Genomic DNA, 27,076 nt, shown 5'->3' on the forward strand with positions numbered 1-27,076 from the left:
TGGGGCTCAATGATGTGTTCTGGGCAGCCAGAATTTGTAGAGGAGATGGGTCAAGCACATCCACTCCCAGAGGTTTATATGCACGCGAACACACACATGCAAGCACTGATGCTCACCTTTGCACCTCAACTCATCCACAAAAATCCTCACTCTGGCTCCACAAAAACAATGCAGACACCCCCACCATTCAGCCCACTATTTCACAAGAGGGAGCTTGCTTCTGAGGACAGGAAGCCTTCAGTACTTCCCAACATCTTTTCCTACCAGATACCCATACGGGCCAGAAGCAATTCACCTGAACAGTGACAAAACCATCCACCACCTTACCTAAACAACCAAGAGGCACCTCCACAGACAGGCAAAAAATCCCAGCTTTTTGAGTGTTTTATAGTGCTGCAAGACTATCTTTCTGTGCAGAGGAGATGGGGGAACCTCATTCGTAAATGAGTGTAGAGTCAGTTTTCCAGGCGAGTTTATTCCAAGTTTGGATCTCCTTAGGCTAATTGAAAAAAACATAACAGTCCCAGTTTGAAAAAAATTAAACATGTTTTCAACAGCTGAAAAATATTTCCATAAGCAAGATACAATCATTGTGCAAATCTGAGCATTAGCAGGGAAACAAGCAAGCCCTTGGATAATCAGATGCACGTTGCATGCCATAGGATTGCAGGAATGGGTTTGTGCCACCCAACCTCCAACATCAAAGCTCTGAGCTGGCTGCATGCTATGGCTGTATGGGCACAGCTCCATGCAAGGGAGACGAGCCTGGCAGGCGGCCGGTCATACACCACCGGCAGCACCGTTTTGGAGACAAGGAATGCTTGTGCACAGCCCTGCCTTGCAGGTGCAGAGCTAGTCCTCTCCAGGAGGAACCAGTCCCTGCAGCCCCCTTGATGTCAGTGACCTTTTTCAGGTGAGTGAGGGCTGCTCACAGCCGTGGAGTGTTGTGGGATCAGGCTCCTTACATCTATTCCTTGTGGAAACAACTCCGGCATCCCCCAGAAGTCATCCTTCAGGTCCCAGCAGGCTGGCCTGGGTGAGCCTCTACCAGATCAAGAGGGACAACAGGCCAAGGGCAGCTCTACAGCCAGACCATTGCCTAGACATCAACATTTTCTGGCTGCTGTGTTTCAGGAAGGCTAAAAAGAGAGAACCCATGTCATCCGAGGGGTAGATGAGCAGCTTATCAGCGCAAGCGGTAGGCAATATTGATGCTAGCAAGGAGCTCCAAGTCCTTTTCCTTTATCAGAGCCTCACATTGTCTGGCAATGCCCAAGCTCTTCTCCTGCCTCCCAGATGCATTGGGTATATGGGAGCTGTCCCCATCTCCCAGCTCTCTGTAAGGATCGGGGCCTTAATCTCCCCTTCACACAGGAAGATAAGCCCAGAGGGCCAGAGGTAGTCAAGGGGGGCCCTGGGCTGGCATTCAGCTTAGCTCCACTCCAAAGCTCATGGTTGTTACACCAAACACTTCTGCAGCATCTTTCATTTCTTAGTCCAAGTCCTCCACGCTCTGCCCCTGCATGTGCTGTCTCCCATCTCCTTACCCACTTTCTTCAACTCTTTTGCAGATGAAGAAATAGGGAATAAAAGGAGGTAGTGGTGGGGGGATCAGGCATGGGATAGGAGGCAACGACATCCTACGGAGAAGGGTCCTGTATGTCTGCAAAGTGACTGTAATTGGGATTCTGGCGTAACCTGTTGTAGACATAAATGGTAAGTGCTGGGAAAAGCTTCAAGAAATACTCAGCATGGTCTTCTATTTTGGCAGTGATCCTGAAAAAGAACAAAACCAAAATGGATTTTTAAAGCTTTGCCCAAGGAGTCAAGTGTCTATGATGCCTTGGTTCCTCCCTTGCAGAGAAAAAGCCATTCCAGAGGATTTCTGATAACACAGGAAGTTATTCCTAGAAAACCTTGAGCTGCAACTTTTCTACACATTCCCTAAGCTTTTCAACCCATTTTTTTTCACTATTCTTCCAGCACCACCATCTGCCTAATCCCACCTGCATCTTCACTGAAGACCAGTGCTGGCCACCACCTTCAGTGAAACCATCACTAGGAGCTAACACCACCTCTTAACCTCACGTCGAAGCACCCATGACTATAGAGGGTTGGGGACTCTGGCATCTCTTTAGGAGTCAGGACCTCCTAACAGGACCTGGTGCTTCCTGATCCGTATCTCAAAGCACTTCAGCACAGTAAATATCAGCACTTTGGAAATACTAGCAAGGCAGGCAAGCAGGCTTTTCAGAGATTTAAAGGGTGATACAAATATTTAAGAGTGATCTAAAAAGCTTCCTGGAGTTATGGCAAGGAACATCAGCCTGCAGCAAGAAGAACAGCCCAGAAGGACACGTTCACTGTGCCCTCTGCTGTAGAGCCACGTCTCCAGCCTGCAGGCTGCTCTGCAAAGGCAAGGGTGCAGAAGGAGCCGTCACCAATTCTCTGGAGCTGCTGCTGTCCCTCTGGAATGGAAGGCTCTGGGTGAGGATAGTCACCTGTGGGAGATTATCTGGGACTCAGATTTTTGCTTCGAAATCTGAGGTCCAATCCTGTGAACTAACTTCCTTTTCCTACCCTCAGGAAGGTGACTGAGGGCTGACTCCAGGCTGCGTGCTGCCGTGACATGCAATCTTTCACACACTATGGTGCTGCCAGAGGAGATGGCCCCTCTAACAAGATGAGCTTTGACAGACTTCCTCCCACATCCCAGTTGTGTTCACCCTTCTAGAAAACCATCTGAAGAAGATTTTGCTCTCAAACTCATTGACACTTGCAGATACCCAGATGCTCCCTGCCATGCAGCTGTGGCAGGGGCAAGGATGTGAACACGTACCTGGTATCTGGGTGTTCATCCAGGTTTCTGATGAGCCTCAGTAGGTCTGTGACATCATTGCTATATTTAAATGGCACTCCTTTCCTAGGCTTTTCCATGATATTCAGAACATCTTTGTCAATCTGAAAAAACCAACAAACCCATGTAGACGATTTTCTGCTTTTCACACACCACAAAAGCAACACGTCTACCTCCACTCACCACAACCACTGCCTTTCTGCAGGGACATCACTGTGCATGGGCAGATCTTCTGACCCTTAAAAGTGTATTTGCCAACACGAGCAGAAGAGTTCACTCTGCAGGGCATGTGCTATACAGACCGCCTGAATCTGCTAAGTGTTCCCTCTCCTGCCTTGCCAAAGCATGCCATTCACATTAGGAATGTCAACATGGCACAGGAGATTTTTCACGGATGCTTGGGGGCAGGAAGGACTCTGGAGTTTTGATCCAGCTGTGCCACTGCTGAGAGGATCACACGCGCTGCCATACTGAACCGAGACTGTCCCATCTCCGACGATGCAGCATGTCTTTCCAGGACGGCACCTGCAAAAGCAGGCCTGGTCTCACTGCCTTTGAGCCAACCTAACAAAACACTTTCACCAGAAAATTCCTGGCCACGAGGGCCAGAAGTCCTTGTCATAAGGGGTCACCAACAAATGCCCTTGAAGGTGTGCCAGCTAATTCTACAATGACACACACCCCTACTACCACCCCAGATAACAGAGCTCTCTTTAGCAGAAATCCCTTTGGTTTATTTTGACTACACGGCTCAGATTTAATTGTTTCCCCCAGTTACCTGTATCAGTGTGAAGCTACTTCTTCCAGTCACAGTTTTGAGCAGGACCTGTGAAACACTCGGGAAAAGCTTCTGCCTAAATGTCTAGCTCAAACCTTGCATCAACCCAACGGGAAGAGGATTACCTTTTTGGTCCACCGTGGATAAGGAAAACTTTTGGTATGATTAGGAGCTTGAAAGACAGTTTTTCGGTTCTGGAGATCTTTGATTTTATTCCATATGCTCTTCAGGAACCTGAACCTCCTGTGCAATAAGGAGCTTCGTTAGCTGCAACAGGACATGGCTGTTCCCAGCACCACAGGCAAATCCTGTACTGAAAGCTTTTCCTTTGTATTCCCAGGACTTACGTCTGTTTGCTCCAGAAATAGGGATGTTTGCTCAAACCTTCCAAGCCTCGTTCATCGTGAGAGACCAGACTACTTACAAGGTCCAGAGCCTCATGGTAGTCAGGGGAATCAGCAGCCAGATCCTCAGTACTGACTTGCTGAAGGGGTTTCCTACCCCCCGTCAAAACATACAGCACGAGCCTCCCGAGGGCCTGCAAAGAAATACATCACTGCTTACGTGCCAGATGCATGACACTTCTTACCCAACAGAAGAGGACTAGTATTTGCAAATGAGAAGACTGCGTACATGAGCACCCACATGCAGTGACAGGTGCGCAGAAGCATACAAATATACACGAGCCTTGAAGCTATGTGCACAAAGGCAGAGGAGGCAGGCACTATAATCATGCTCACAGTATATCTGTGGCTATCCCAGCACCAGCCACAGCCTTGCATCCTAATCACTATCATTATTATGCAGCATCTATATGTTGCTTTGTTATATGTTATACGGGCTTTCCCAAAAATCAAGGCGTTTCCTAGTTGAGGATGCAGAAAGGCTTCCCCTAGAGCTCACAGCAACAGAAAATATCAGCCAGAGCCTGAAATTTTAAATCATACATTGATTCGCAGAGAAGTTACCTCTAAGTCTGAGTTTACAAGTTCTTTTTTGTCTTCAATCAACTTCCTTTTATTATCAAAGTCTGCCAAGTAAATTTTGCCACCTAAATCTGAAGAAACAAGAGAAATTGTTAACAAATAATAATGGAAAACTTTAATACAGTCTGTCACTGACTTTTGTATGGGCCCTTCTTGAGAAAACTGTTCTCTGAAGTGATCTGCTGTAGGTTGATCTGTCTGCACAGCCCTGGAAAGGAGGGCAGATCTAATGAGACATGTAAAGTTGTTCTGCTCACTCCTCCATGGCTGTCTGCGAACATACAACATGCAAACAACTATACATATTCAAAGAGAAGAGCTAATGCCACAGACATCCCATTCTGTATAGACACACACAAACACCCACCCACCCCTTTTTTTTTTTTGGTAGTTATGAAGCATCTTCTCTGAACTACAGGCAACAGGAAAACAAAATGGAAACATTGAGAAAGCAAAAGATAACCTATGAAAAAGTTGCTGGGATGCAGATCCTGGTGAGCAAATCCGAGGGAGTGCAGCTCTCTCACTGCCTGGAATATCATCTTCAGAGCATCTTTGTAGTACATTTGGTCTTCTGGTTCCTGCAGATGTTCTTCAAGGTTTTTCTCCCAGAGGGGGAAGCACAAATACATGTAGCCTTTCGCCTTCTCAAACTGGAAAAGCTTCAGTAGGCATTCACAGCTACCACATTGTTCGAAGAATCTTTTCTCTTTGTCACCCTCTGTACTGCGGCTTATCCTTACTGCTACCTCTGTCCCACCGTGGAGCCCCAGGTAGATGCCGCCCTGGGAGGTGTTGTGAATTCTCTGCTTGATGTATTGAAACGTCTTCAGTTTGCCAATCATAGGGCGATATATTGTATAAAGTTTTTTCAGCTGGTCCCTCCAGCGCTTGCTGTTTGGCTCCCAGTCCTTGAGGGTTTCTGGAACAAACCTGGCATTGTGCTGGCGAAGAAGACGTGCCATATTATGAGCGCGGTTCCGATTTGCAATAGCGATAAGGTTCCCAACATCAGTCCGTGCTCCTTTTTCACACAACAGCTTTGCTATGTCGCAATCGTTTTTCTCTACAGCCACCATCAGTGCTGTGTTGCCCTCCTCATCTGCATCATCAATATCTATTTCACCCTTCTCCAATAAAGTTTGCACCAAATCTGGGCTCCGCATTTCAACAGCTAGGATGAGGGCAGTTTTCCCACATTCATCTTTGCTTTTCACATCAACACCGCAGTCCAGCAGGAAACGGGCTATGGAGACAGCAGACTCGTATTTTTCCTTGGCACAACCTTTCTTAAGGGCATGGATCAAGGCATTCCTATCTTTGTTGTCACAAATGTTCACATCAGCCCCCATCTCTTGGACAAGAGTTTTGACAACTGAGAAGTAGCCCTCCCGACAAGCATCCATCAGTGCTGTCACACCTCCTTTATGCAGGTTCGCTTTCTCTTCACTAACTGCCCTCCTCAAATTCACATTTGCTCCTTTACTAAACAGGAATTTCAGGGCTTCTTCATTCCCATACCATGCAGCCTCCATGAAAGCTGTGAAGCCGTTATCGTCATGGTCATTAATATTTAACCCACGGTCAAGGAGGAGCTTTAGTATATTCACATTTCCTGCTATCGCTGCCTCGGTAAATGCCGTGCCACCGTTGTCCTTCCTGGTATGTGGACAAGCACCCTTGTCCAGCAGAAGCTGGACCAGGTCCTCATCATTAGCTTGCACAGCACTCTGCAGTGGTGTCCAGCCACTTTCTGCTTTGGAGTTCACATCTGCCCCTTCCTCCAGCAGCCTCAGCACATCTTCTTTATTACTGTCCCTCACAGCAGCATTTAACTTGAAGGCCAGGTCTTCTGCTGTCTCTGTGCTGGAAGGGGTGGATGCCTCCCGCTGGCTGTGAGCTGTGGGCTCCATGATGGTCAGCAAAGGGCTCTGTACCTCTGACCTTCCTAACCTGAGCCCAGGGATCCCACGGGAGGATGGGAGAGGTGCAATGCTCAGTGCCTTTGTTGTGGGGGATGCTCTGGGTTTGGCTGACGAAGCACACCAGGCAGGAAAGCCTGCTATTTTAAGGGCTTTATGGTTTTCACTTAATTGATAAACAGAAAATCTTGATTGATTACATTGTACAACCTCACTATTTAGATTTTATGTCCTGCAGGTCTGTGTGAGGGGCAACCAAGGACAGCAATGGCAGTGCCAGCCGAGAGAGCTAAGGCCTGGCAAGAAGCACAGCTTTAGCAATTACCCAGACACACGGACTCATCACGTTTGCCTGCCTGGTCTCCACACTAACTGCAACCTAGGCAGGCATCCCCTGGGGTGTCTGGGTGAGGGGACGGGGAAGAACCCAGGGTGTTCTTGCTATAAGTTTTATCTCAGACTTATTCCAGGTTGCCTAACAAGCCTGCCCCCAGCGATGTTTACAGGTGGAGAACGCAGCAGGCAGGCAGGCAGAGAGGGTCATTCCCCTCCAGTTCTGGGTGGCAGCCACACACATGGTCCTGGGAAGTCCTGACCCGACACCTGGAATGAGACAGACAGCCAACCTGAATCCCTCCTGCTTCCATAGGCAGTCAGGAGATCCTGCCTGACCAGAAGCCTTTCCTAAGCTTTTCATGACATTAAGACGTTAATTAGATAGATCAGGTCCTGCCTATGTCTACTTAGAAAACCTGGAACCCCATCACCCATTTTCCTGCCTGCAAAAGCTGGTCCGAGTGACCAGCACTTCCCGGAGTCACTGTCTGACAAGCTGAACTGGAAATAAATTATCTAAGCAAATCAGAAAACGGACAGAGAAGTCTTAAGGAATAAAGCCCAAGTATATATTTACATGAATTTACCCTCAGGAAAACCTAGGATCATTTTAGACCTGGCCGCCCCCACCCCCCCCCCACACCCGGAAATGAATAAACTAATTGATTTAGCTGCATCCTATTTCCTTCCAGTAGCTTCTAGGTCTTCTGCCACATATACATTAAAAAAAAAAAAAGTTACTTTCCTGGCTCAAAAAGCAGCACAGCATTCCCTGGGCAGCGCGGGGCTCCAGCTCCTCTTCCTGCGGCCGGGAAGGCAGAAGCCGGAGAAGGGGGAAGGCAGGGGCTGCACGACTGCCTCCTCCCCGGCCGAGCGCATGCACAGAGCTGCGAGCAACCTGCCCTAGGAAATGTTTAAACGTTTCTATCCCACCCCATGACCTTGGGCCAGGAGCCGCATCACGCCTGCGCCACCATGGCGCCACGCTGGCCCGCCAAGGCACGAACCCTGCCCGCGGCACCCACCGCCACCATGGCGGGATGGTGGGGAGGGGGTCCCTCTGCCCGGCCAGAAACCCAGCCAGGGCTTAAAACCCCTTCAAAGCCAGGGAGCAGCTTTTCCCAGCAGCTGCTCTTCCCTGCTGCTTCCTAGCGAGCACCCCCAGATAGCATCTGCTTCCCAGCAAAGCCCCCCCAGACACGCTGTCCCCTCCCAGGAAGGAGGAGCTCTTGGAGCATTTTATCCACTTGCAGGGGGATGCTGGGGGTTTGGGGAGGCGTTTGGCACCTTTTTCTTCAGCACACAGCAGAGAGGTTGTGAGCCCAGTGCTCTCCCCGTACGCGCCGCCCCCCCCCCCCCCCCCCCCCCCCCGCCGCCCCCAGACTCCGTTTATAACATATGCTTAGCAGTGGTTCAGGAGCTGAAGGCATAGGAATATTAAATGTACCAGTGCTGGGGGGGTGTGGTTTTTTGGAGGGGGTGGGGCAGGGGTTTGAAGTCTTATTTTAAGCTTTTCTTTACCTTTTGGTAAATGTATCCGCGTGAGGAAGCTAGCCATGCTGCTGAATTTCCCCAGGAGCTCCAGGTCCATTCGTGCCACAGGCAGCATCTTGCTGACCATACCCACACCAGCAAGCACCAGCCTGCTCCTCTGAGGGTCTGTGTACACCCAGTGCTGCCCAAGGCAGCCCAGTTCTCCAGCCCGTCCCTTCAGCCTGAAAAACATGTGCAGGTAAAATGTGAAGGAGCCCAGGCTGTGAAATGCCACCCAGTTCCCCCCCCCCCCCCCCCCATCCCATAATATACGGTGAGCTTACCAGCGTGCAGAGCCCGTGCAACCTCCCCAGCCACCTCCACCAAACTCTGCCAGCTGCAGGATTGAGGTCACGCTGGAAGCAGGGCTGGAATTGCATCAGTGAATTCACACCTGGCTTCCCATGGTACGGTGGTACAAACCGGGTGTCCACACGTGTACACAGAGGCATGGCTGGAGGCAAACACCAGGGCGTGAATGCAGAAAAGCACACCCTGAAGAGGTGCATGGATGCAGTCCTGCACGTTTTACGTGCATATCCAAATCCTTATGTATGCCTGCATTGCTTGCTCGCACCTGCATGCCAGCTTTCACAAAAGCTCTGCCTGTGCAGGGGTCGCTCCTTTGTACCTGACTGTCGTAGCAAGCATCCTGCTTCCCACAGCACGCCCGCAGGGTCTGGGAACATCCCACAGTCTCTGGATGGAATTTCACAGAGTTTGTGCTGCCACAGGAGACCTTGACGCAGCCCCACAGGGACAAAGACCGTGAAAACTCAGGGAGCAATCTCAAATCACTCTCAAAGCTGTCAAGATCCAGCTTCAATTCACAGAAATCTGTTGAACTCAACACCATCTCTCCCAGTTCAACCAGAGCTGCCAGTGTTTAACTATCCTGGGGAAAAAGAAACAAAAAAAAAAAAGGAGAAAAATAAAAAAAGACATGAACAAGGAGAGCAGGATCACATCACAGGCTCAGAGCCAACGATAAAGACATAAAAAAAAAAGTTATGTTACAGTATATAGTAATGCCACATCACCCACCCACCCAAGTATAAAAGCCACCTTCAGCTTGCTAATTTAATTCAATTAATTCATTGTCTTATGGCAGGAAGATGAGAGACCCCAGGACCATTGGAACCCAGACCCTAGGACCATCGGAACAAGGTGCCTGCAACCAGCAGGGCCACAGCAGAAGTTTCCTGTACACCAGCAAATAAAGATTTGTTGGTAGTGTTTTTCCCTTTCCCTCATCCCTGATCCAAATTGCTTTCCACAGAGTCTTGAGTTTAAAATCTTAGTCCCTGTGGCAGGCAGCTGACGGGGAATAGGAAGGTCTCAAAGTTTTTCTAAAGCATGGGAGTCACAGAGCCCCCCTCCGCAACCACCGCTGTACCCCCTACGCTGCGCAGCTCCTGCTGTATTTGCACTTCTGCAGAGTCCTTATCTGGCCCCATACACACAGGGCTCGGGAGGCGGACTGCTGAGACACAGTCAGCAGGGAAATCAAGGGCACAATTAAGCAAATCTTCCTTCTCCTCCATCCTGGTGGACCTACACCCATTTTGCGGCCCTTCCCCTGAGATAACATTCTGAGCACCCATGTCCTGGCTACCATGCGAAAATAAACATGAGGCAAAATGCAGCAACAAAAGCTGCCTGCCAAAGACAAAATAATTTTTAAAGCTGCTATGAATAGAAGGATGGCTTTTTCTTCATGTTCCCCACACTTGCTTCCTTATTATATTTCCAAATGGGAATGTCCCTGAGTTTATATGCTTGACCACGCTGATGTGACTTTCAGTGCTGGAACACAGCACTGGAAAATAATCCACAGAAGGATGTGATTTAAACACTGGCAGGTGATGCTATCCACACAGGACCATCAACCACGTTTCACTTTACCATGGAGCATTTTTACATTTTCAATCTGCATTTGCTAGATTTTTAGACTGATGCTCAATGCTCATCACCACAAAAAAAAAAAAAAAAAAAAAAAAACAAACCCACAACCCTAAAACCAAAAAAAAAACCAACCCAAACCAAACCCACAAAAAACCAAAAAAAACAACAAAAAAACCCAAACATAAACCCACCCCACCCCCAAAAAACCCAACCCAACTAGCACATCTGCCAGCAGGAGTGGGCTGGCAAGAAGAGGTGAGGGTAACAGCAAGGCAGGCAGGGACCTCACCAAGCAGGGCACCATGTCCCAGTCCTTGGGCAAGGAGAGTGGAGCAGGTCCATCAAAAGCATCCCAGATCAGTCAGACAGATGAAATAAGAAGCCAGGCTGAGGAGTTGAGCTTAAATGCATTTCCTGAGCAGCAGAAGCAGTTCCCCATCATTTCTCCCAGCTGCTGCTCATCCCCAGCTTCTCCCCGCAGGCTGAGCCCAGGTTGCAGCTGCACCCTGTCAGAGCTGCCCTCCAGCACAAGCAGCCCACCCCGGGGCAGGCCGGAGGGCTGCAGAGCCCAGTGCTGCCCTCAGCACCCCAGCAGTGTCAAAAAGCATGAACATTATTACTAATTTTTTCTTGGTTCCCAGGGCACCCCGGAGGTAAGAATCCCTGCATGCAGCTGGACCAAGTTAGCAACCTCGGCATTCAGCTGCGTGTGTATTGAGAGGGAGGGTGACCCCTGTGGAAATACATCACACGTGATTTTTGGCACTTTATTCAGGCTAAAGCCTTGGAGTGAAAGGCGCAGAGAGGGAAGCAGCGTGAAACAGCTGCTGCCTCCCCATCAGCTGGCACAGGGGCTGGCGGAGCACTGCAGAATGCTGCATAAGGTGTTTGGGGTATTTGCAATGGTTCAGCTCACGCCCTTTGCTGGTGACCTTCCTTCAAAAACGTATTTAAACAGCATTTTGTAGCATGTGTTTGCACACTGTCTTAAAAAAAAATAATCATGGGTGTACACGCATACACATGCAAACAGGTAAGAATTTGCCTGCATGCGTGTGTTGTTTTGCATGCGTCCCCATCGCGGTGCATGCACACAGAAAGCTCAGCATCCATACACCTATACATGCACATCCACCTGCCCAAATATGTGTCTTCCTGGGGCCACTCGTGCACGTACGTATGTGCCCTAAGGCCACCCCGAAGGCTGCGTGGTCCTGCTGGAACAGGGACCCTTGGCCGCAGGAGGAGACAGGAGAGCTGAGTGACAATGCCACCCCACCGAGCCACTGCTGGGAACGCGCCGGGTCCCAGGGCAGAGGGAAACGGGTGGGTTTTTTTCCACCAAATAAATCCACCCCCCATCCTGGCTCATGGAAACCTGGCCCTGGAGCAAGTATGTGTCACACCCCAGGGGGGGACAGTGCCAGCCCCCATGTTTGCTCCCCGGAGCTCAAAACTTCTCTGCTGCTTCCAAATTTGCAGCCTCTGCCCTGGGAAACTTCGGTCGTGGTTTATTGGAAGCAACCACAGCTGGCCGTGCCCAAAGGCGGTCGCAGGAAGCTTCAGCTCCTCTTTCTCAACGCAGTTCTGTGGGTTGGGGTTTTTATCCCCCCAAAGGCTTTAAAGGTTTTGTTATATTACCACTGGGTTTTGCCAGCAATCGTGAAGGGTGCGCTGGATGCAAGCGTGGGTTTATTGACCGAGTTTTCTCTTTGGGCAGCATCTCAGACTTGCCAAGATGAAACTGCCCTGCAAATGGGACACTCCAGTGTCAGCTGTGAAGTCGAGCGCTACCACCAAGGCTGAGACTTGGCCTGGGCCATCCATTTCCATGCCTGGTACATCAAGAATGAACAGACCCCCAATTTCCTTCTAAAGAAAGCTCAAAAAGATTTTAATTGTACATTTTTCTTACTTTTTTTGTTCATCAACTGACATAGTTTTTTAATGGAGAACCAGATTTAAACGAACTTCAAGGTATGCAACAGAAAACATTAATTTTGCTTTAGTTGGAAGCTGCAGTTAAAAAAAGAAGATCATGATTTTTGTTTCTAGTTGCTTCTGGACTCTTTTACTGCTCTTTCTTGCCAAATATCTAATTTAAATACTTCCTGGACACCTTTCAGCTCATTTGTTCCCTCTGACATGCACTAAGATCAGGTATACACACAGGCTGCTGTGATTCTGGCTCTCCTGTCTCGTAAGACATGGCCACGCTTAATGAAATAGTGAATAAAAGATAAAGGGGAAGTTTAAACTGGCTTACTCCAGTTGAGTGGATGGCAGCTGTGGGGAACAGGAATGGAGGAGGGTCGGTGTATTTTACAATGAACAATGCTCCTTGGGCTCTGTGTTAGAAGAGACATAAGGCTTGGTTACAGACGCAGTTGCTTGTAAAAGGCTCTAACGGCAGAGACTGGCTTGTGCTAACAGCGATCCCTTGGGACCCAAGTGCTCCTGAGTTAGTCACCTGCCATGCCAGCTCCTCCTCGGCAGTCCACTCACACTCTCCTCCACTGACGCAGGCCGGTTAATTTTGGCTTCCAAAACACGCAATAAATAGAAAGAAGACAACTTAAAAAACCATGCTTTGTTTGGTTTTTATTTGGAGCATTAGCATCTCCGAGCTACACTTTGACGCTTCCCTCCCCGCATCGCTCATGCCGCAGGCATCCCTCCAGTGCTCCTGTGGTCCCCACAGGTGCCTACGCCACGTGTCCCCCCTCTGCCCTCCCAAAGCATCCCGCAGGGACGCAGGGGACTGCTCAGACCTCAGAGACAGCGCATGCTGCAACAGAGGTAGGATGTTTTCTAATAACCCCTCTAATACTAGATACCTTCCCCCTTCCAAATGAATTCAATCAGCTGAGTTATTGATAAAAATCAAGTATTATCTATGACAGTGACCCAAAAGCGGGTTTTGCAAACAGCAGCCCTCACGTGAATTCTCCCGTGCTTTTAAGGCAGTGATGTCTTACTGATACTAAATAAGTATTGGGAACTGCAGTGCTGCAAAGTGCTCAGAAAATGGTGACCGATACAAACAGTACCGAACACCCTGGCGATTAATATATTCAAAAGTTAACTTCTGCTTTCATTTTTGCTGTGAACTGTTCAGTTTTCTTCACCTAGCCAAACACCATGAAGCTTTACCCTTCACAAGCCTTTCCCTTCCTTTTCTGTTCCTGACATTGCAACTTGTAAAGCAACTGTAAATGCCCCTTAAGCCATACAGCAGAAGCAGCTTGCTTTAGTACGCTTTACAAGTCATCCAAAATTAGAATGTAAAAATTAATCAAAAGCCCACAACCAAAAAAACACATGCCGTCATAGTATTTTCCTCTTTACATTTATTTTATAATGACAATATTATGTTAGTAATGAAAACAGACCATTGTGTGTCATTCACTTCAGTAACACAACGAAGGTGGTTCCAGTTGTAAAATAAGTAATAAATAAGAAAGCAGTTAAAATCTCCCTGTAAACACAGCCGGGGCCCACCGAGGCTCAGCAGTTAGAACCGGGGTGGGGAAGGTGGAAGAGGACTCAAAGTAACGTCCCCAAACCGGTCGTGGGTCCCTCGCTCTGCTCAAACAGCTGCAAAAAGCCAGAGCGATCCTGTGCTCGGGCTAATGCTTGGGGCGGCGTGGGGTGCGGGGAGGCACAAGATGGTTCCCTCGGCAAGGAGTGAGTACCAGCAGGATGAGGACCTCCAGATTTGATATTTAGGGGTAAATGGAGGCACATGTGGCAGCCCAGGCTGTCTCAGTAGGAAACTATGCTGACGGCATGTTCCCCATGACAGAGCACAGGACGCTGGTGGCTCCCCATCACCCACCCACATGGCTGCTGGCACTGTTGCTGCCAGATGGCACCCACAGCTTTCCAGGGTGGCTGTGGGACCCAGAAATCCCTGCTCAGAGGGGCTTTCTGAAGAGCTCACCCCACAGTTCTGAGCTGATGAAATGTCCTGCCGCACCCCGAGATGCTGAATTCATGGCACGCGTTGCTGTTTTACTTGGCTCCCTGGGTTTCTGGTAAAATGCTGTGGCCACTGTGGTTTCACCAGCCAAGGGAACACCAAGCCCAATTTTAAACCAGGGAAAAGCCCTTCTTCCATGTGTAAAAAATAAGTTTTCAATAGGTTCACTCAGCAAAGTGCCTGTTTTACATCACTACTCTCTGTCTAGGACAGGCTGCTAGTCTACGTGCCGAGATGCCACCCGCGTTTTAAGGGGAGAAAGGAAACAAGACGGACTGCAAAGCATCCTTTTACTGCCATCAGTGGTCCTCCAAGCTCCAGGGAAACCTGCCACCTCAGATCCCTCTTGCAGTCCTGCCAGAATGCAGCTCTCACTGCTGCTGTTCACGTACCTTGCTCCACGGGCATGTTACAGATCTGGCTGGTCACCTCTCTTGTCATACAGAAAAGGTGGGAGGCATGCTAAGTGCTACAATATCTAAAATAATTTAATTTACAAGCTCCTTGGAGCAAGGTGTATGCTTTCAGCAGTGCTCTTGGAATAAATATATATATAGTAATAATGATAAAATAAATAATAATAATAATAAAAAATTATGCGTGTGACCTAAGAATATGTGCAATCTAAAGGTCATGTAGCTTAAGCAAGGGATAAAAACATCGCTGCTAGGGAAACGCTGTACTGGAGGAAGGTGTAAAGCGTTGATGCAGAGCATGTGTAGGAAATGACAGAAGAAGGATCTCAGGATCAGGATGCAGGGTCACTCCAGCTGAAAACGCCGTATAGCCTTTGGGCTTTCATTCTGGCCATTCCCTCGTAGGAAAAGCCCTGTGGGCAGGTCTGGGGTGGTTGCCCCAGGCACTGCGGGAATTGCAGGCTCCTGTGCTGGCTCTGCAGCTGGCGGCTGATGCTGCAGGTCAGAGGCAGGGTCCTGAGAGCAGGTGGGAGCTCCGTAGTTACAGATGCTCGTGGGAATCTGGTCTCTGTTTCCCGGCCTTGCAACACAAGTCCGATTTCTTTGTGTCCCTGTGGTGGTGCAGGTCTCCGGCCATGCTGCAAGGGGAGGCATTGGGCTCCCACCAGCTCCGCTCCTCCAGGGAGGGAGGAGGACCTCTCTTCCCAGCAGCTTGGTGGGAAGCGGGAAATGCTTGAGGTGCTGGGGATCCTGTTAAAAAGCCAGGGCTTCAGCTGAAGCCCCGAAACATGGACCTCAGCCTTTGAAAACCGTCTTTCAACCTCTGCCTGGTCCCCCAGCTCATGCCCCCACAGCAGATTTGGGCTCGGGTCAGGTATGCGACCGCTTGCTGATGCCGCGGCTGGTGGCCTGCTTGGTCATGTCCTGGTAGGAGGCGGACTTCAGGAACCGGGGGTAGGAGTCCTTCTCCATCAAAGTGCGGGTCTTAGCCTGGGCTTCATTGAAGCAAGCAGAGGTGGCACCCGAGAGGTTCTTGCGAGTGATCTCCCTGGTTTCGTGGTCAATATTCACCTGCAAGGAAGCAGCATCTACAAACATTAACTCGGCATTAACTGCCCTCCCATGGGAGGGCTCTGTCTTCAGACGGGTTGAAGATGCTCGCAAGCCTTAATATCCCTTCATGTTGGTAGACCATGCAATGTTAGAAATGAAAGTTCTCATGAACAAGAGCACATCTTCCTCCCTGAGCTGAAAGCATTTTAACAAAACTCACTGGGGTATTTTATTCTTTTCCCACCCTATTTGATATCACAGAACAGAGGCAGAAAATGTTCTCACCTCCCTGGGTGCCTCACTTTGGACAAATTCCTCAAAGATCCTGTTGGCCTTGGAGGCCAGCTTGGTTTTTGATCGGGTCTTTTTGAAGTCCTCGCATGCCAGCCAGAAGTCGAGGTTCTCCTCACTGAACTCTGTCTTCAAGAAGGTGTGGAAGGCGGTCACCCCACCTGGAGAGAGGAGAGAAGGGTAGTTAACAGGGCAGAAGGGGGGAGGAAGAGGAGGACCACTGCCAGACATGGCCCTGCCTGGCGAGCATTGCCCTGAGAGCTCAGACCATGACATCTGCAGATTTCCTTTCCCTCCAGGCAAATTCCACCCTCTGAGACACTGCTAATTGGCCTCTAGACTCCAATAAAATCCTTTCCCACAGACAAGTAATCCTCTGGTTTTATTTTTCTGACCTTTCTGTAATGAGGCTTCAGTGTATTTTCTTTACAGCTTCGAAAAAGAGCTAATTCTACCTAAGGAGAAATCCACTGACGTATCAGTACGCCTGCAGGAACCAAGCAGTGATGGCTTTATTTTTATTTCTCAGCTGAGATCTAGAGGGAACGTGATGCTGAGGAGTATGGGAAAGTAATTGCAGCAAGGATTTTAGAGCCAGGCTGCAGGGATGTATTAAGTTACAAAGCCGGAGATGCTTGTTACCCATCACAGCGTCTGAGGAAGGTGGGGAAAAAAAACCCATGCCTAGCCCCAACCTAGCACTATGGAAGGACTTTCTCTTGCTGTAGAGTAGATTTTAAGGTAGACAAGTAATTTCTTAAAATTTGGCACTTCTACCATTTTTGTACCTGCTGTAAAGCCCAGTGTAAGGAGGGGATTATGTGTGAGGCTCCAAAAGAGGTCCTCTCTCTGGGGCTGGAGGTACTGTCCCCATGGGGGAGAGGGAGACGGCACCTTATGGGAACCCTGTGCATCACCATACGTCTAGCAAATACTGGAGGGAAAATGGCTACATGTAACTCGGTAAAGCAGCTGAATTCATTCTCCCTGTGGAAGAGCCGTCCCCGGAGGCATGGGACACACAAAGAGCTAGAGGGTAGCAACACAATTTTCTGAGCAACAAAAGCCCATGGGGAGGTGGCTGCATTGCTGTGTAAAGGAAGGCACCGAGAGCAGACAGGCTGCCTTCTCCTGAATGTGAAGAAATCGACGGTGCCCCCTGACCCACTGCTGCACATGGGATGCCCACAATGATGCTCCTGTCCAGAGGCAGTGCTTGTGCCCCTCAAAATACACCCAGCCAGAAGAAAACGCTACAGATTCACAAGCTAGGAAATGAGACCTGTGCATCAGCTCTATCAGGGCAGGAAAGGGGACCCTTCCTAAATCCTAAACCATCTCATTTAGGGAGGAGACAAGACCTCCTCCTATGCTTGCTCCAGATGCACCGTCACCCCCTTGCTCACTGGGACTGCATTTGTCCTACCTGCCCTCAACAAGAGAAGAAAACAAGATCCTACTCACTTTTACTCTTCAGGAGCTGGTCGAAGGACTCCCTCCATTCGAGTACCTCTCGTGAGGAGTCTCTGGAAAAGACAAAAGGATGTGAGGCTCATCCTGCCGATGTTTCTCCTGCCCCACAGTGAAGGACGGGAGCACTTCAGTCAGGTGGCCCCATTAATGGGAGACAGTGCAAGAATGGAGGCAGCGATGCTCAGTAGGAAAGCAAAGCGAGACCCTGGGATCCATTACCTGTGGGCTCTCTTTCCTTTCTCCCTTTCTTTTACCTTCCCCGACGGCTCACCAGACCTCAGCTCCATAGTGCAGCTTTGGCCAGGTAGCTTCTCTAGAAGATACTCAGAAGAGCCCTCTTCTGCTGGTACAAGCCCAGCAGAGCCTCTTCTGTAAGAAGACACCCTGCCTTCAGCAACGATATTTAGTATTTAATTTTAATGTTGCCTGCATTCCCCAGGGGTCTCAGCCACTGGTCTGAGACACCAGGAGCTGCAGGAGCCCTCTCAGCTTCTTGCCTGTTGCTAAAATCCTGCTCTCTTGTGCCTAATGCCAAAGCATCAGTTCTCCCATCTGATTTTATAACTGGTAGAGCTGGGAAATGATCCGCCTTCCCTGCCTTCTGGGGTGGGATTATGGGGAGGGTGAGCTGTGCTCAGTCCTCTCTGCTGCGCAGATGGGCAGCAGCATCCCCCAGGACAGCCTGGTCCTCAGGGACCTGTCCCAGGCTGAACCTGGGACATGGCACTGCTTGGCTTACCTCTGCAGCTTGCTGGAGGTCCCAATCCTGTGTCCCAGCTCTGGTTTATGAAGCAGGATCCCTAAGCGGGTCTTCAGATCCTTGGCTCTGGAAGAGAGGAAGGGGAGAAGTGGGATCGCTGGACCACTGGACTGCTGCCACAGCCCCCCTGCCTCACAGGGGCTGCACTCCACAGACCCGACACAGCTCAGAGGGGCAGCCCTTGCTTCTCAGCTTCAGCTGCCTCTTTGCCTTCTGATTTACAAAATAAATGCTCCCCCAATTGCTTTTTTCTGCTCCCTGGCAACCACACTCAGCAGTGCATTAAGCCCAGAGGACCGTTTCCTCCTGCTTGCTTTCCTGGTAGCGCCGTATGCATTTATTAAGCACGGTGAGCTTTTTCCTCTGGGGTAGGTAGCAGAGCAGCGGCTGAGTGCCCAGCTGGAGCCCCCCCCAGCCCCCCCACCTCCCTGGAGTTAACCTGGCTCCTTTTCCTGTCTCCCTCTCCCGGCAGTGCTACACTGCTCTCAGAGCACTGGAAAAACACAGCAATCATCTCCGCTTAGCAGAGCGGGAGCATCTCCCCGCTGCGAGGCTGTCGCAGCAGGGCTGCTGCTCCCCTGCTTTTTTTTTTGGGGGGGGTGCCCCTGAGTCACCAGGAGCCTGTCACCATGTCATGGAGATGGTTGAGCTCCCCAGCGGCACCATCCACCTACCCCATGCCTTTGAGACCCAGCGAGCCTGGTGGCAGCACGATGATGCTCCTGTGCCAGAGCCCCTCTGCGAGAGCCCGGGATGCTACTGCCTGTCACTGCAGCGGTGGCATGGAGGCACCTCCCTACCGGGAGGTCTCTGCGGCAACACGGCAGGAGCTGCTGCTAAATCAGCTCCTCTCCCCAGGGTCCCCCCAAGGCAGCGCGCAGTCCCACTGCTATTTGCGTGCTGCAGCTCATCCAGGCATCCCAAGGCGCTCAATACAAAAATAAGTGTTTAAATGTCAAGCCGGCAGCACGGGGCTTTGTAGCCATGTTTGGCAGGAGGAGCAACATGTCACTTAGCGTTTCGACTGTGTTGACAAAAATAGTCCTGCTGCTGACAACTTGAAGCAAGTTCTGCAGAAACAGAGCCAGAGAAACAACCCTTGTGTGTTTGTACACACAGACACACACAGGGCAGCCCTGTCCAGCCTCCTCTCCCTCGGCATGTTTTACCTCTATGTTCCCCTCCTGGGTAGCAGAACAGATGAAACCAGCAAAAATCACTTGGGCCATCCTTCACTGCAGGTTTTCTTGCGGTCTGTACCCCAATTTCTACAGAAATATCACAGCCTCAGCAGCAGAGGCTGGCCCAGCCGCTCTGAAGTCAGGTGCATCTTTTCCAGCTAACCCTCTGCATCCCAGAACTGCGGCATGGCGAAGCCCCTTACCTCTCCAGGCAAGTGATGGGGAGCGCAGCTAACCCCTGGCACATGCTGAAAGCTGGGCACCCAGGCATCCAGCAACTCATCGGGTCCTTACAGCAGCAGCAGGGGTGTGCAACAGGCAGCTGCGGCACCACCTGCGCCCGCGGTTGTGTGCTGTCGGCTGGAGAAGCGACGAGGAGCCCTGCTTTATATCGAGTGGGAGGGGGGAGAGCTGGGAGGGGGGCCCAGCATCGCTCCAGCCTCCAGCCAACCAAAAGCTGCTCCAGCAGTGCCCGGTGAAGATAACGGCTTAGGTAGGTTTCTTTTGTGCTGTGGAGGGGGGAGTGGGAGGCCCAGGCTTGTCCTTGAGCATCACAGTCATAACTGCTTCCTCGATAACAGGAAAAAACAGGCTCGTTTCCACCGACGTGCAGAGGCTGCTGAGTAACCGCCGGCGGGTGGGTGCGCAGAGGGGGAGAGTGAGAGGGACAGGACAGACGCTGTCATGCACGGCAATTCGTCAGCTCTGTCCTGTTGCCCGAGGACTTTCAATCCTCCCAGCGCTGCCAGGGCTGGCATGGCGGCATCGCAGCAGCACGCTTTTCCCCAGGTGCTTGAAGCAGGGGGTGCCAGTCCCCGGCAGAGTCAGGCTGTTCTGCAGCACCCCAGGGGCAGATGCAAAGCCTGGGGGAAGGGTTTGCGCTCCCCAGGGCAATGCAATAACCCCTCACCCTTGTGCTGCAGGTAGAGCAGAAGGGTGTAAAGTTTCCACATCCCCTCAAATTGCACTGCCGGTCTACAGCTAGAATAAATAAGGACCGATGTCTGACCCCATGTGCTGGCAGAAGTTGCACCTCTTCATCACAAATCCTCTGCTGGGTCTATGATGGGAGAAGAAAAGGCGTGGGGAGGCACATTAAAAAAAAAGTCTTAGCAAACCGAGGAAACGCATCTGATGAAGGTGGATCCTAATGAGAACTGAAGAGAAAGAGATTAAAAGCAGGGGGAAGGTTGGAAGCTGGAGGGAAAGGACTGAATCAGCAAAGCATGAAGAGAAAGAGTTAAACCAGTGTCAGACTGTGCAGCAGTGAACCCCAAGGTCTAGTGCAACAAGCAGAGAGGTCCACGACAGCCAACAGGTCCCCCATGCCAAGGTTGGGCTCGCACGGGGTCCCTGAGAGCTGCCCTCCCTGAGATTCCCCACTCGGTGGCTCTGGGAGGGAGCTCACCACGGTGGGGGGAGCGACCCTCACCCCCCCTGCCCACAGCCCTCCCGGGGCAAAGGCAAGAGCTGCCACCTCCGCTCCTCATCCTCTTCCTTCATCCCCACTTGGTCCCTGCTATTACCAGCTCCACATCCATCACAGATATTTTTTCCAGAGCTCAGGTTGTCTCCTTCCCTTGCTGCCTGCATTAATCACACGTGGGACATTGCTGGAGCGTCTTGCTCATGGGAGATGAGTCGTGCCAGGGGAGGCGCAGGCACGTGGCCAGCTTGGCCCCAGGCTGGGGAGAAAGGCTCCTCTCCAGCTGCCCTTGGGAGCAGAAGCACGAGGATATCAGGACAGGAGACTTTTGGAGGAGCACCAGGCACCAGAGCTCCCTTGAACTGTAATGGGGACTCCTGTATTTTTCCCACCACTTAGAAAAAGCCACTGAATTATCTTGCCCAGGGCTAGCCGTGAAAGATGGATCAGGACTAATGAGCAAACACACGGTTTTAGCTCTTGTCTTGGCATTAATGACAAAAGCAGCCTCTTGCCCGATAGCTCTCGTTTGTTTGCTTGGGGTTTTTTCCACTTGAATAAACAACTTTAAGGCTTCTTGGTTACAAATATTCAGCTACAGATAAATGTCTGGAGCTACAGAAAGCTCTTGTTCATGTCTTCCCTGTGCCTTAAAACCATGATTAGAGCTGTAATCCTTGCTGTGGATTTAAGGAAAGAAGGGGAAGAGTAAGGGTGAGAGGGCTGTAAGTTCACCTTTGCCTGCGTAGATGCTAAGGTCTGTGCATGCCCGCAGTGTGGGCATCACTTACCTAACACAGGGTTTGGAAGTTCTCAGCCACATCGGCCTGATGTTCCATCCCAGCTCACTGCCATGCTGGGAGCACTGGTGTTGCAGATGTGGTACGGGCACCTGGCACCCACAGGAGAGGGTCACACCCGGGTATCCTGGCACTGGCCACACACACATACGCCTCACACTCCCCTCCCAGCTGTAGTGGTTGGCCAACAACATGTCATGTCTCTTCTCCTCTGTTACCTGCATCTCCATCTCCTCCCCAGTTTTCTGCACAGACACGGTGCTCAGCAAATCCCTGGTGCTGATTTGTCTCATCATTTTGCAGTGCACCTGGTGTCAAGCAAGACTTCATCTGTGTCTTTTTTTCCCTTTAAAATCATGCTCACGTTCTGCAGCCCGTTCTCCCACGTACAGATTTGCAAAATCACAGGATGGTCTGGTGATGCTGCCTGGTGTTTGAGGCATCCCCCGAGCAGGTTATGCCAAGAGGACAGCCTCCAGGAGGCTGGGCACGTGTCATGGACACAAAGGACAGATGAGTTCTGGCAGCAAGTTCGTGGTACCCGAGACAGCCGCTGTGCTGGGAGCCATGTGCTGCTTGAAGCAGCTGGGGCCATTGTAACTGTATGGCAAAAACACAGCCAGAATGGCAACAACAGCCATGGCCAAGGGGACAGCAACACGGGTGATGAGAGCCAGAGCAGAGAAGCTCTGGACATCTCTGCTGTGGTATTACAGCCTGCTGAAACCTTCACCTCGCTTCAGCCCCTGTCTCCTCGCTGCTTTTTCCCATAGACAAAAAGCATTGGGCAAGTGTGTGCATGGTTTTACCTTGTCCCCTCTGTAGCAGTTTTTGAAGGATTTGGCTCGGGTGAGGCAAAGCTGATGGCAAGGCAAAGCGAGGAAATGCCTGCACTGGGAGCTTGGTCCCTGCAAGCTCCCATGGGAGGGAGAGACCCCTAAAAAACCTCAGTGAGAGGGAAAGAGTCAGTCAAAGGCTGTGTCTTTCTTGGACACCACAATCACCCAGCCAGAAAATGCACAAAGCCATAGGAAATGCCACACTCCTGCCAGAGTCCCATGCTTAGGTGTCTGAACTGGTGCGCAGCTCGGGGATGTAGACACACCAGTACCATGGATGGGGATCTTAGCCCAGCCACAGGAATGGGATCAGGTCATTCCAGTGATGTCCTCCCCACCAAGGCCAGGACAGACCCTCCGCCCGCTCTGCCACAGCCACCAGCTCCCTGCCAACCCTCCGCCTGGCAGCCCTGCTCCCTTGGGGCAGCTTTTCTAACTCTTCCCTTCGATGGGGTGGGAGATGCTGTTCGAGGATAGGCAGCTTGCCAGCCTGGGATGCAGGAGGTGCAATATTTTATAAATGTAGAGCTCTTCAGTGGGGTTATGCAATAGCCTCCAAGCCTGACGACGTATGTGTACTCAAATGTCTTTATGCTGCTCTATATCTAATTTAATTACGTCCTTCCTGTCTCATTTAGCTTAGCAGCCTCCCGCGGCTCCAGCTCAGTTGCCTCAGTATTATCAGCCCTTGTTTGGGAACACAAAAAACATCTGTGTCGCAATGCCTGGGGCCAGGCTCCCTTCCCGTAAGTGTGCCACAGCCTTACCAGCACGAAGCCCACCTCCCATCTATGGGGACCAGCCCTCTGGGGGTTACGTTTCCACCAGAGAGGTCCTGGCAAGCCAGGCAGGGTGTGCTGGGGGCACCCTGCATGCTTGGGCTGGGAGATGGCTGGAGCGTGGGGGCATCTGCGGTGGGAGAGCTGCATCCGCAGTCGCCCTTTGGCAGCGCAGCGCCAGCACTGCCAGTGGTACAGCTACCAGTTTCTCCATCAAAAGTAAAACACAAAACCTCTCAGCCCTAGGCATTGCTACTGGGTTGGTATTTGTGAAGTGCCAGCAACCTTGAAAAATAGGAAAATAAAATTTTCAGCTCCAAAACTACACCAATGAGGCAGGTAACAGGGAAAAAGGTGGGACTGGTGACAGGGTGCAAAGCGCCCTTGTGCATGTGGCCCAGTGCAGAGCCAAGCTCCAAGGAGAGTTTCTGGTACCGAGTATTTTTGCATTTTTATGTAGCTTGAGTGGGATAAGAAAGGGAGGATACAGAAATGGATGGGAAGGGGAAGGAGGAGGAGGAGGAGAAGAAGAGCTGGGCCAAGCCACACTGCTGGGGTCTTTCTGCATCGCAGAAGATGTGGGCCAAGCAGGCTCACTGAGGAGCCTGACACCTGATTTCTCCTAAACTGATGGGGAGCCACAGTGGCGGCAATCAGGAACAGTAAAACCTGAAGACAGCACCGCATGCTCCCTGTGTTGCTTCAGCAGAGGCTGCCAGAAGCGTGAGTCCCCTGGAGCCGTCTGCGTGAAGTCAGGGAGATGCTGGATGCAAAGGAGTGGAAGGGAGAGACTTCAAGGTGCTGCTTGTGCGGCACAGCCCCTTCCTCCACCAGCAAGCTGTTAAGCTCTGGTTGTGTTGAAGGAGAGATACAGGCACAGGAAAAGGGGAAAGGGGTGCTGGCAGGGTGTCACCCACGATGGGAGGTTGTTGCTGTGCAGGCAGGAGCACGGCATCGCTCGGAAGCTGCCGTTGGTGCCCGGGAGGAGCAGGGAAGCCGCTGAGACTGCAACAGCAGCGGAGCATTTACAATGGGTCTCCAGTGAGCCACACCACGGCTGGGTCTTGGCCATGGGCACAGCTTATGAGACAGGGATGGTCAGGGGCTGCTGTGGGATGTCATGTCCGTGTGGTTGCAGGTAAACCATGCTCCATGCATGCCTCCCGGCCCAGGGTAACCCCCACCCCATTGTGGGACAGGCAGCTGCCTGCACAGGCAGCAGTGCTTGTCCCTCAGTGGCTCCTGTGAGACAACAGGTTCTCACTCTAACCCAAGGAGCATTTAATTCATTCCCGACAAAAGCGCATGCTGCGTTCACATGAAGCACGAGAGGAAATAGCTGCTCTGGAAATTTGTAGCAGTGCGGAAAGAGATTATTAAAATAAAAAAAAATTAGAATCACAAATGAGTTTTTCAAGGGGCAGCTGTTATCCACTCTGCTCACGTGTTCGCTTTGCACAGCGCTGGAGCACATCTGCGTAGGGAGAGGTATTTGACAGCAGGTATTTTTAATCTTCTCTTTCTGTTCCCAGCACCTGTTCTTTAAAGCCACTGAACAGAAAAAGAGAAAAAAAAAAAAAAAAACAGAAAAAAAAAACCCAAAACAACACAACAAAGATGATAGCTAAATATATCCTAACTACGAGGAAAGAGCAGCACTAATGGCTGATCCTTCCTTGGATGCATGCAAATTGTTTTGGCTCAGAGGCAGGCTTAGAGGGAAGAAACAGCAGATGAAAAGGAAAAACAATACAAAAAGGAAGGAAATCAGGGCAAAAAAGGGGGATATAAAAAAGACAGAGGGACTGATAATCTCCACTGCACCAGTTTCCAGAGAAAAACAAGCTCATTTAATTTTTGTTTTCAAATGCAACGCTGTGCAGACCGTGTAGCAAACACTCACCTTTTGGTAAGGAGGGTGGGCTGTGTACCAGGCGAGGAGTGCCCTCGGTGTGCCCAGGGCTGGATCCAGGTCATTGCTCTCCCTCGCTTGCCGGACTCAGATGTTCTGCTTGGCCTCAGCCCTTCCCTATGGAAGCCCTTTCTCCGGGTGGGCAGCAGTCCCTATGGGGTTCCTGCAGGCCCCCCCTGCAGCAGATCTCCCACCATGCCATCTTCTGCTAACACCCGAAGCACCCCCCAGCTGCCCTCACTCTGAGCTCTGCCCCTGCTAACACCTCCCCTTCCCCCCTGAGTACCCGGGATTGCCCTCAGCAGCTGCCCAAGCCTTCCCCAGCAAGCGCAGGCTCCCCCAGACTCCCTAAACTGGCCCTTGGGACTTGCCCCATCGCTCTGACTTCTCCAGCTCTCACTGCCCATCTCCGGCTCATGCGTGCCCTGGTCCCCAGATGTGCCTTCCCTGCCTGGTGAGCCGGCCCTTGCCTTTCCCGTTCCTTACTTGTTCGCCCCCATCCCAATGCCAGACCTCGCCCCAGGCTTTGCCGGTGATTCACCAGCCTGTTCCTGCTCATTTCTCCCCTGTTTGTCCCCCAAGGATGGATCAAGCTGAGACCTTGATGCGAGCTGCCTGCTGGAGCCTGGGACTGCTTTTTATGCTGAAGAAAGTATTTGTTTGCTCTTCCTGGCCTGATCATGCTTGATCCATCCACAGCTCCTGGTACAGGGAGCCAACTCGGCACTTCTTTTCATGCTGGGCAATAAGGCAGGGTGATGGAAACACTGTCCAAGGGGCAGGTGGGTGCTGTGCCACCTGCAGCACCAGGAGCATGGGAGAGGCTGATGCCAGCTGTGCCACCTTCACCATGGCCACTTCTGGTTGCGTGCTGGTGGGTTTAATGGGCTGATACAGACCGTTTGCTCCGGAGCTATCACTGCTTCTCCCTGCGGGACAGCAGGATGCATACAGAGGTGGTCAGGCTGGAGAGACCCAACCAGCTGCTTCAGCAGCCCCATGTCCCCCTGCCACACTCCCGGCAGGGAAAGGTCTTGGGTTTCCATTTTCCCAAACAAGCAGTTTACCAGCGCTGCTGCTCTGGCTGCAGCACAGTGAGCACATACCCTCCAGGAAGGTCCTGCAGATTTACGCGTATTTCTGCCAGGTGTGTTTCCATCAGGTATCCAGTTCAGGGGAGCGAGTAATTTGTCCGTGACGGAGCGCTGCTCACACCACCCCTCTGCACTGGCCATCACTGGTCTCCGTGCTGCCTGCCTCCCTGGGCTGAAGCCAGCGTCCCTGCTCAGCTCCTACCACATCTACTCTCCAGGCAGATGCCAGCAGCCCCACACTGGGGGAAAGCGTTGCTGCAGCCTTCTCCAAGAACAGCTGCTCCTGACTCTGCTTGCACTCAGGTCCTTGGGTCTGGGGTTTGGAGTGGGCAATCCATCACAGGCAGCAGTGGGGTGTACCCAGAAAAGGACAACAATGCACTGGTGGAAGGCTCTTCAGATTTCCCTTCCTTGCAGTTTCCTAGATCCTACTGACAATATTTCTGACACACCTCCCCAGACCACACCTCTGGGGAGATTGGTTCTAAATTGCTTCAACAGAGAATACTGACTGCTTCAAGTCAACATGTCCATTCTTTGCTGCCCCATCCAGCATGTCCACACCAGTGAAACCAGCACACGGAGGATGAGGGCAGGGTCCAAGAAGGCACAAGCTTCTCCCATCCTTTTCCTCCTCGGCAGTCCTGCCAAAAGACACCCCTCCACCTCCCCGGCTCCCAATTCCCACTTTCCTCTCGCCATAGGAAAACATGCTCGACTCGCACCTTTTCAGACACTCAGGCAGAGAGCGAA

The 27,076-nt window shown here is 51.2% G+C and overlaps 2 protein-coding genes across 7 annotated transcripts; both read right to left on the bottom strand.

Annotated features, from left to right (window-relative positions):
- Nucleotides 1-455: 455 nt before the first annotated feature.
- RNASEL (ribonuclease L) lies at nucleotides 456-7,615 on the bottom strand. 4 transcript variants are annotated; one of them, XM_040610522.1, is made up of 6 exons: nucleotides 5,085-7,615; nucleotides 4,604-4,692; nucleotides 3,983-4,173; nucleotides 3,761-3,878; nucleotides 2,840-2,961; nucleotides 456-1,698 (listed from the first exon to the last, which is right to left on the bottom strand). In XM_040610522.1, exons 1-6 carry the CDS (start codon nucleotides 6,532-6,534, stop codon nucleotides 1,641-1,643), a joined length of 2,028 nt encoding a protein of 675 aa, XP_040466456.1. In that variant the 5' UTR covers nucleotides 6,535-7,615; the 3' UTR covers nucleotides 456-1,640. The 4 variants fall into 4 exon arrangements, 3 of the variants coding, with proteins under 3 accessions (XP_040466456.1, XP_040466455.1, XP_040466457.1); XM_040610521.1 differs by having other exon boundaries at nucleotides 456-1,776; XR_005830144.1 differs by lacking the exon at nucleotides 456-1,698 and adding an exon at nucleotides 3,041-3,382 and having other exon boundaries at nucleotides 2,848-2,961.
- Nucleotides 7,616-13,652: 6,037 nt separating this feature from the next.
- Nucleotides 13,653-19,848, bottom strand: RGS16 (regulator of G protein signaling 16). 3 transcript variants are annotated; one of them, XM_040610524.1, is made up of 5 exons: nucleotides 19,677-19,848; nucleotides 18,272-18,358; nucleotides 17,524-17,585; nucleotides 16,054-16,220; nucleotides 13,653-15,786 (listed from the first exon to the last, which is right to left on the bottom strand). In XM_040610524.1, exons 1-5 carry the CDS (start codon nucleotides 19,754-19,756, stop codon nucleotides 15,586-15,588), a joined length of 597 nt encoding a protein of 198 aa, XP_040466458.1. In that variant the 5' UTR covers nucleotides 19,757-19,848; the 3' UTR covers nucleotides 13,653-15,585. The 3 variants fall into 3 exon arrangements, with proteins under 3 accessions (XP_040466458.1, XP_040466459.1, XP_040466460.1); XM_040610525.1 differs by lacking the exon at nucleotides 19,677-19,848 and adding an exon at nucleotides 18,967-19,173; XM_040610526.1 differs by lacking the exons at nucleotides 18,272-18,358; nucleotides 19,677-19,848 and adding an exon at nucleotides 17,752-18,047.
- Between the last annotated feature and the right edge of the window lie 7,228 nt (nucleotides 19,849-27,076).

Source organism: Falco naumanni, chromosome 11 (genome assembly GCF_017639655.2).
Source record: "Falco naumanni isolate bFalNau1 chromosome 11, bFalNau1.pat, whole genome shotgun sequence".
In the NCBI taxonomy this organism is placed as follows: Eukaryota; Metazoa; Chordata; class Aves; order Falconiformes; family Falconidae; genus Falco; species Falco naumanni.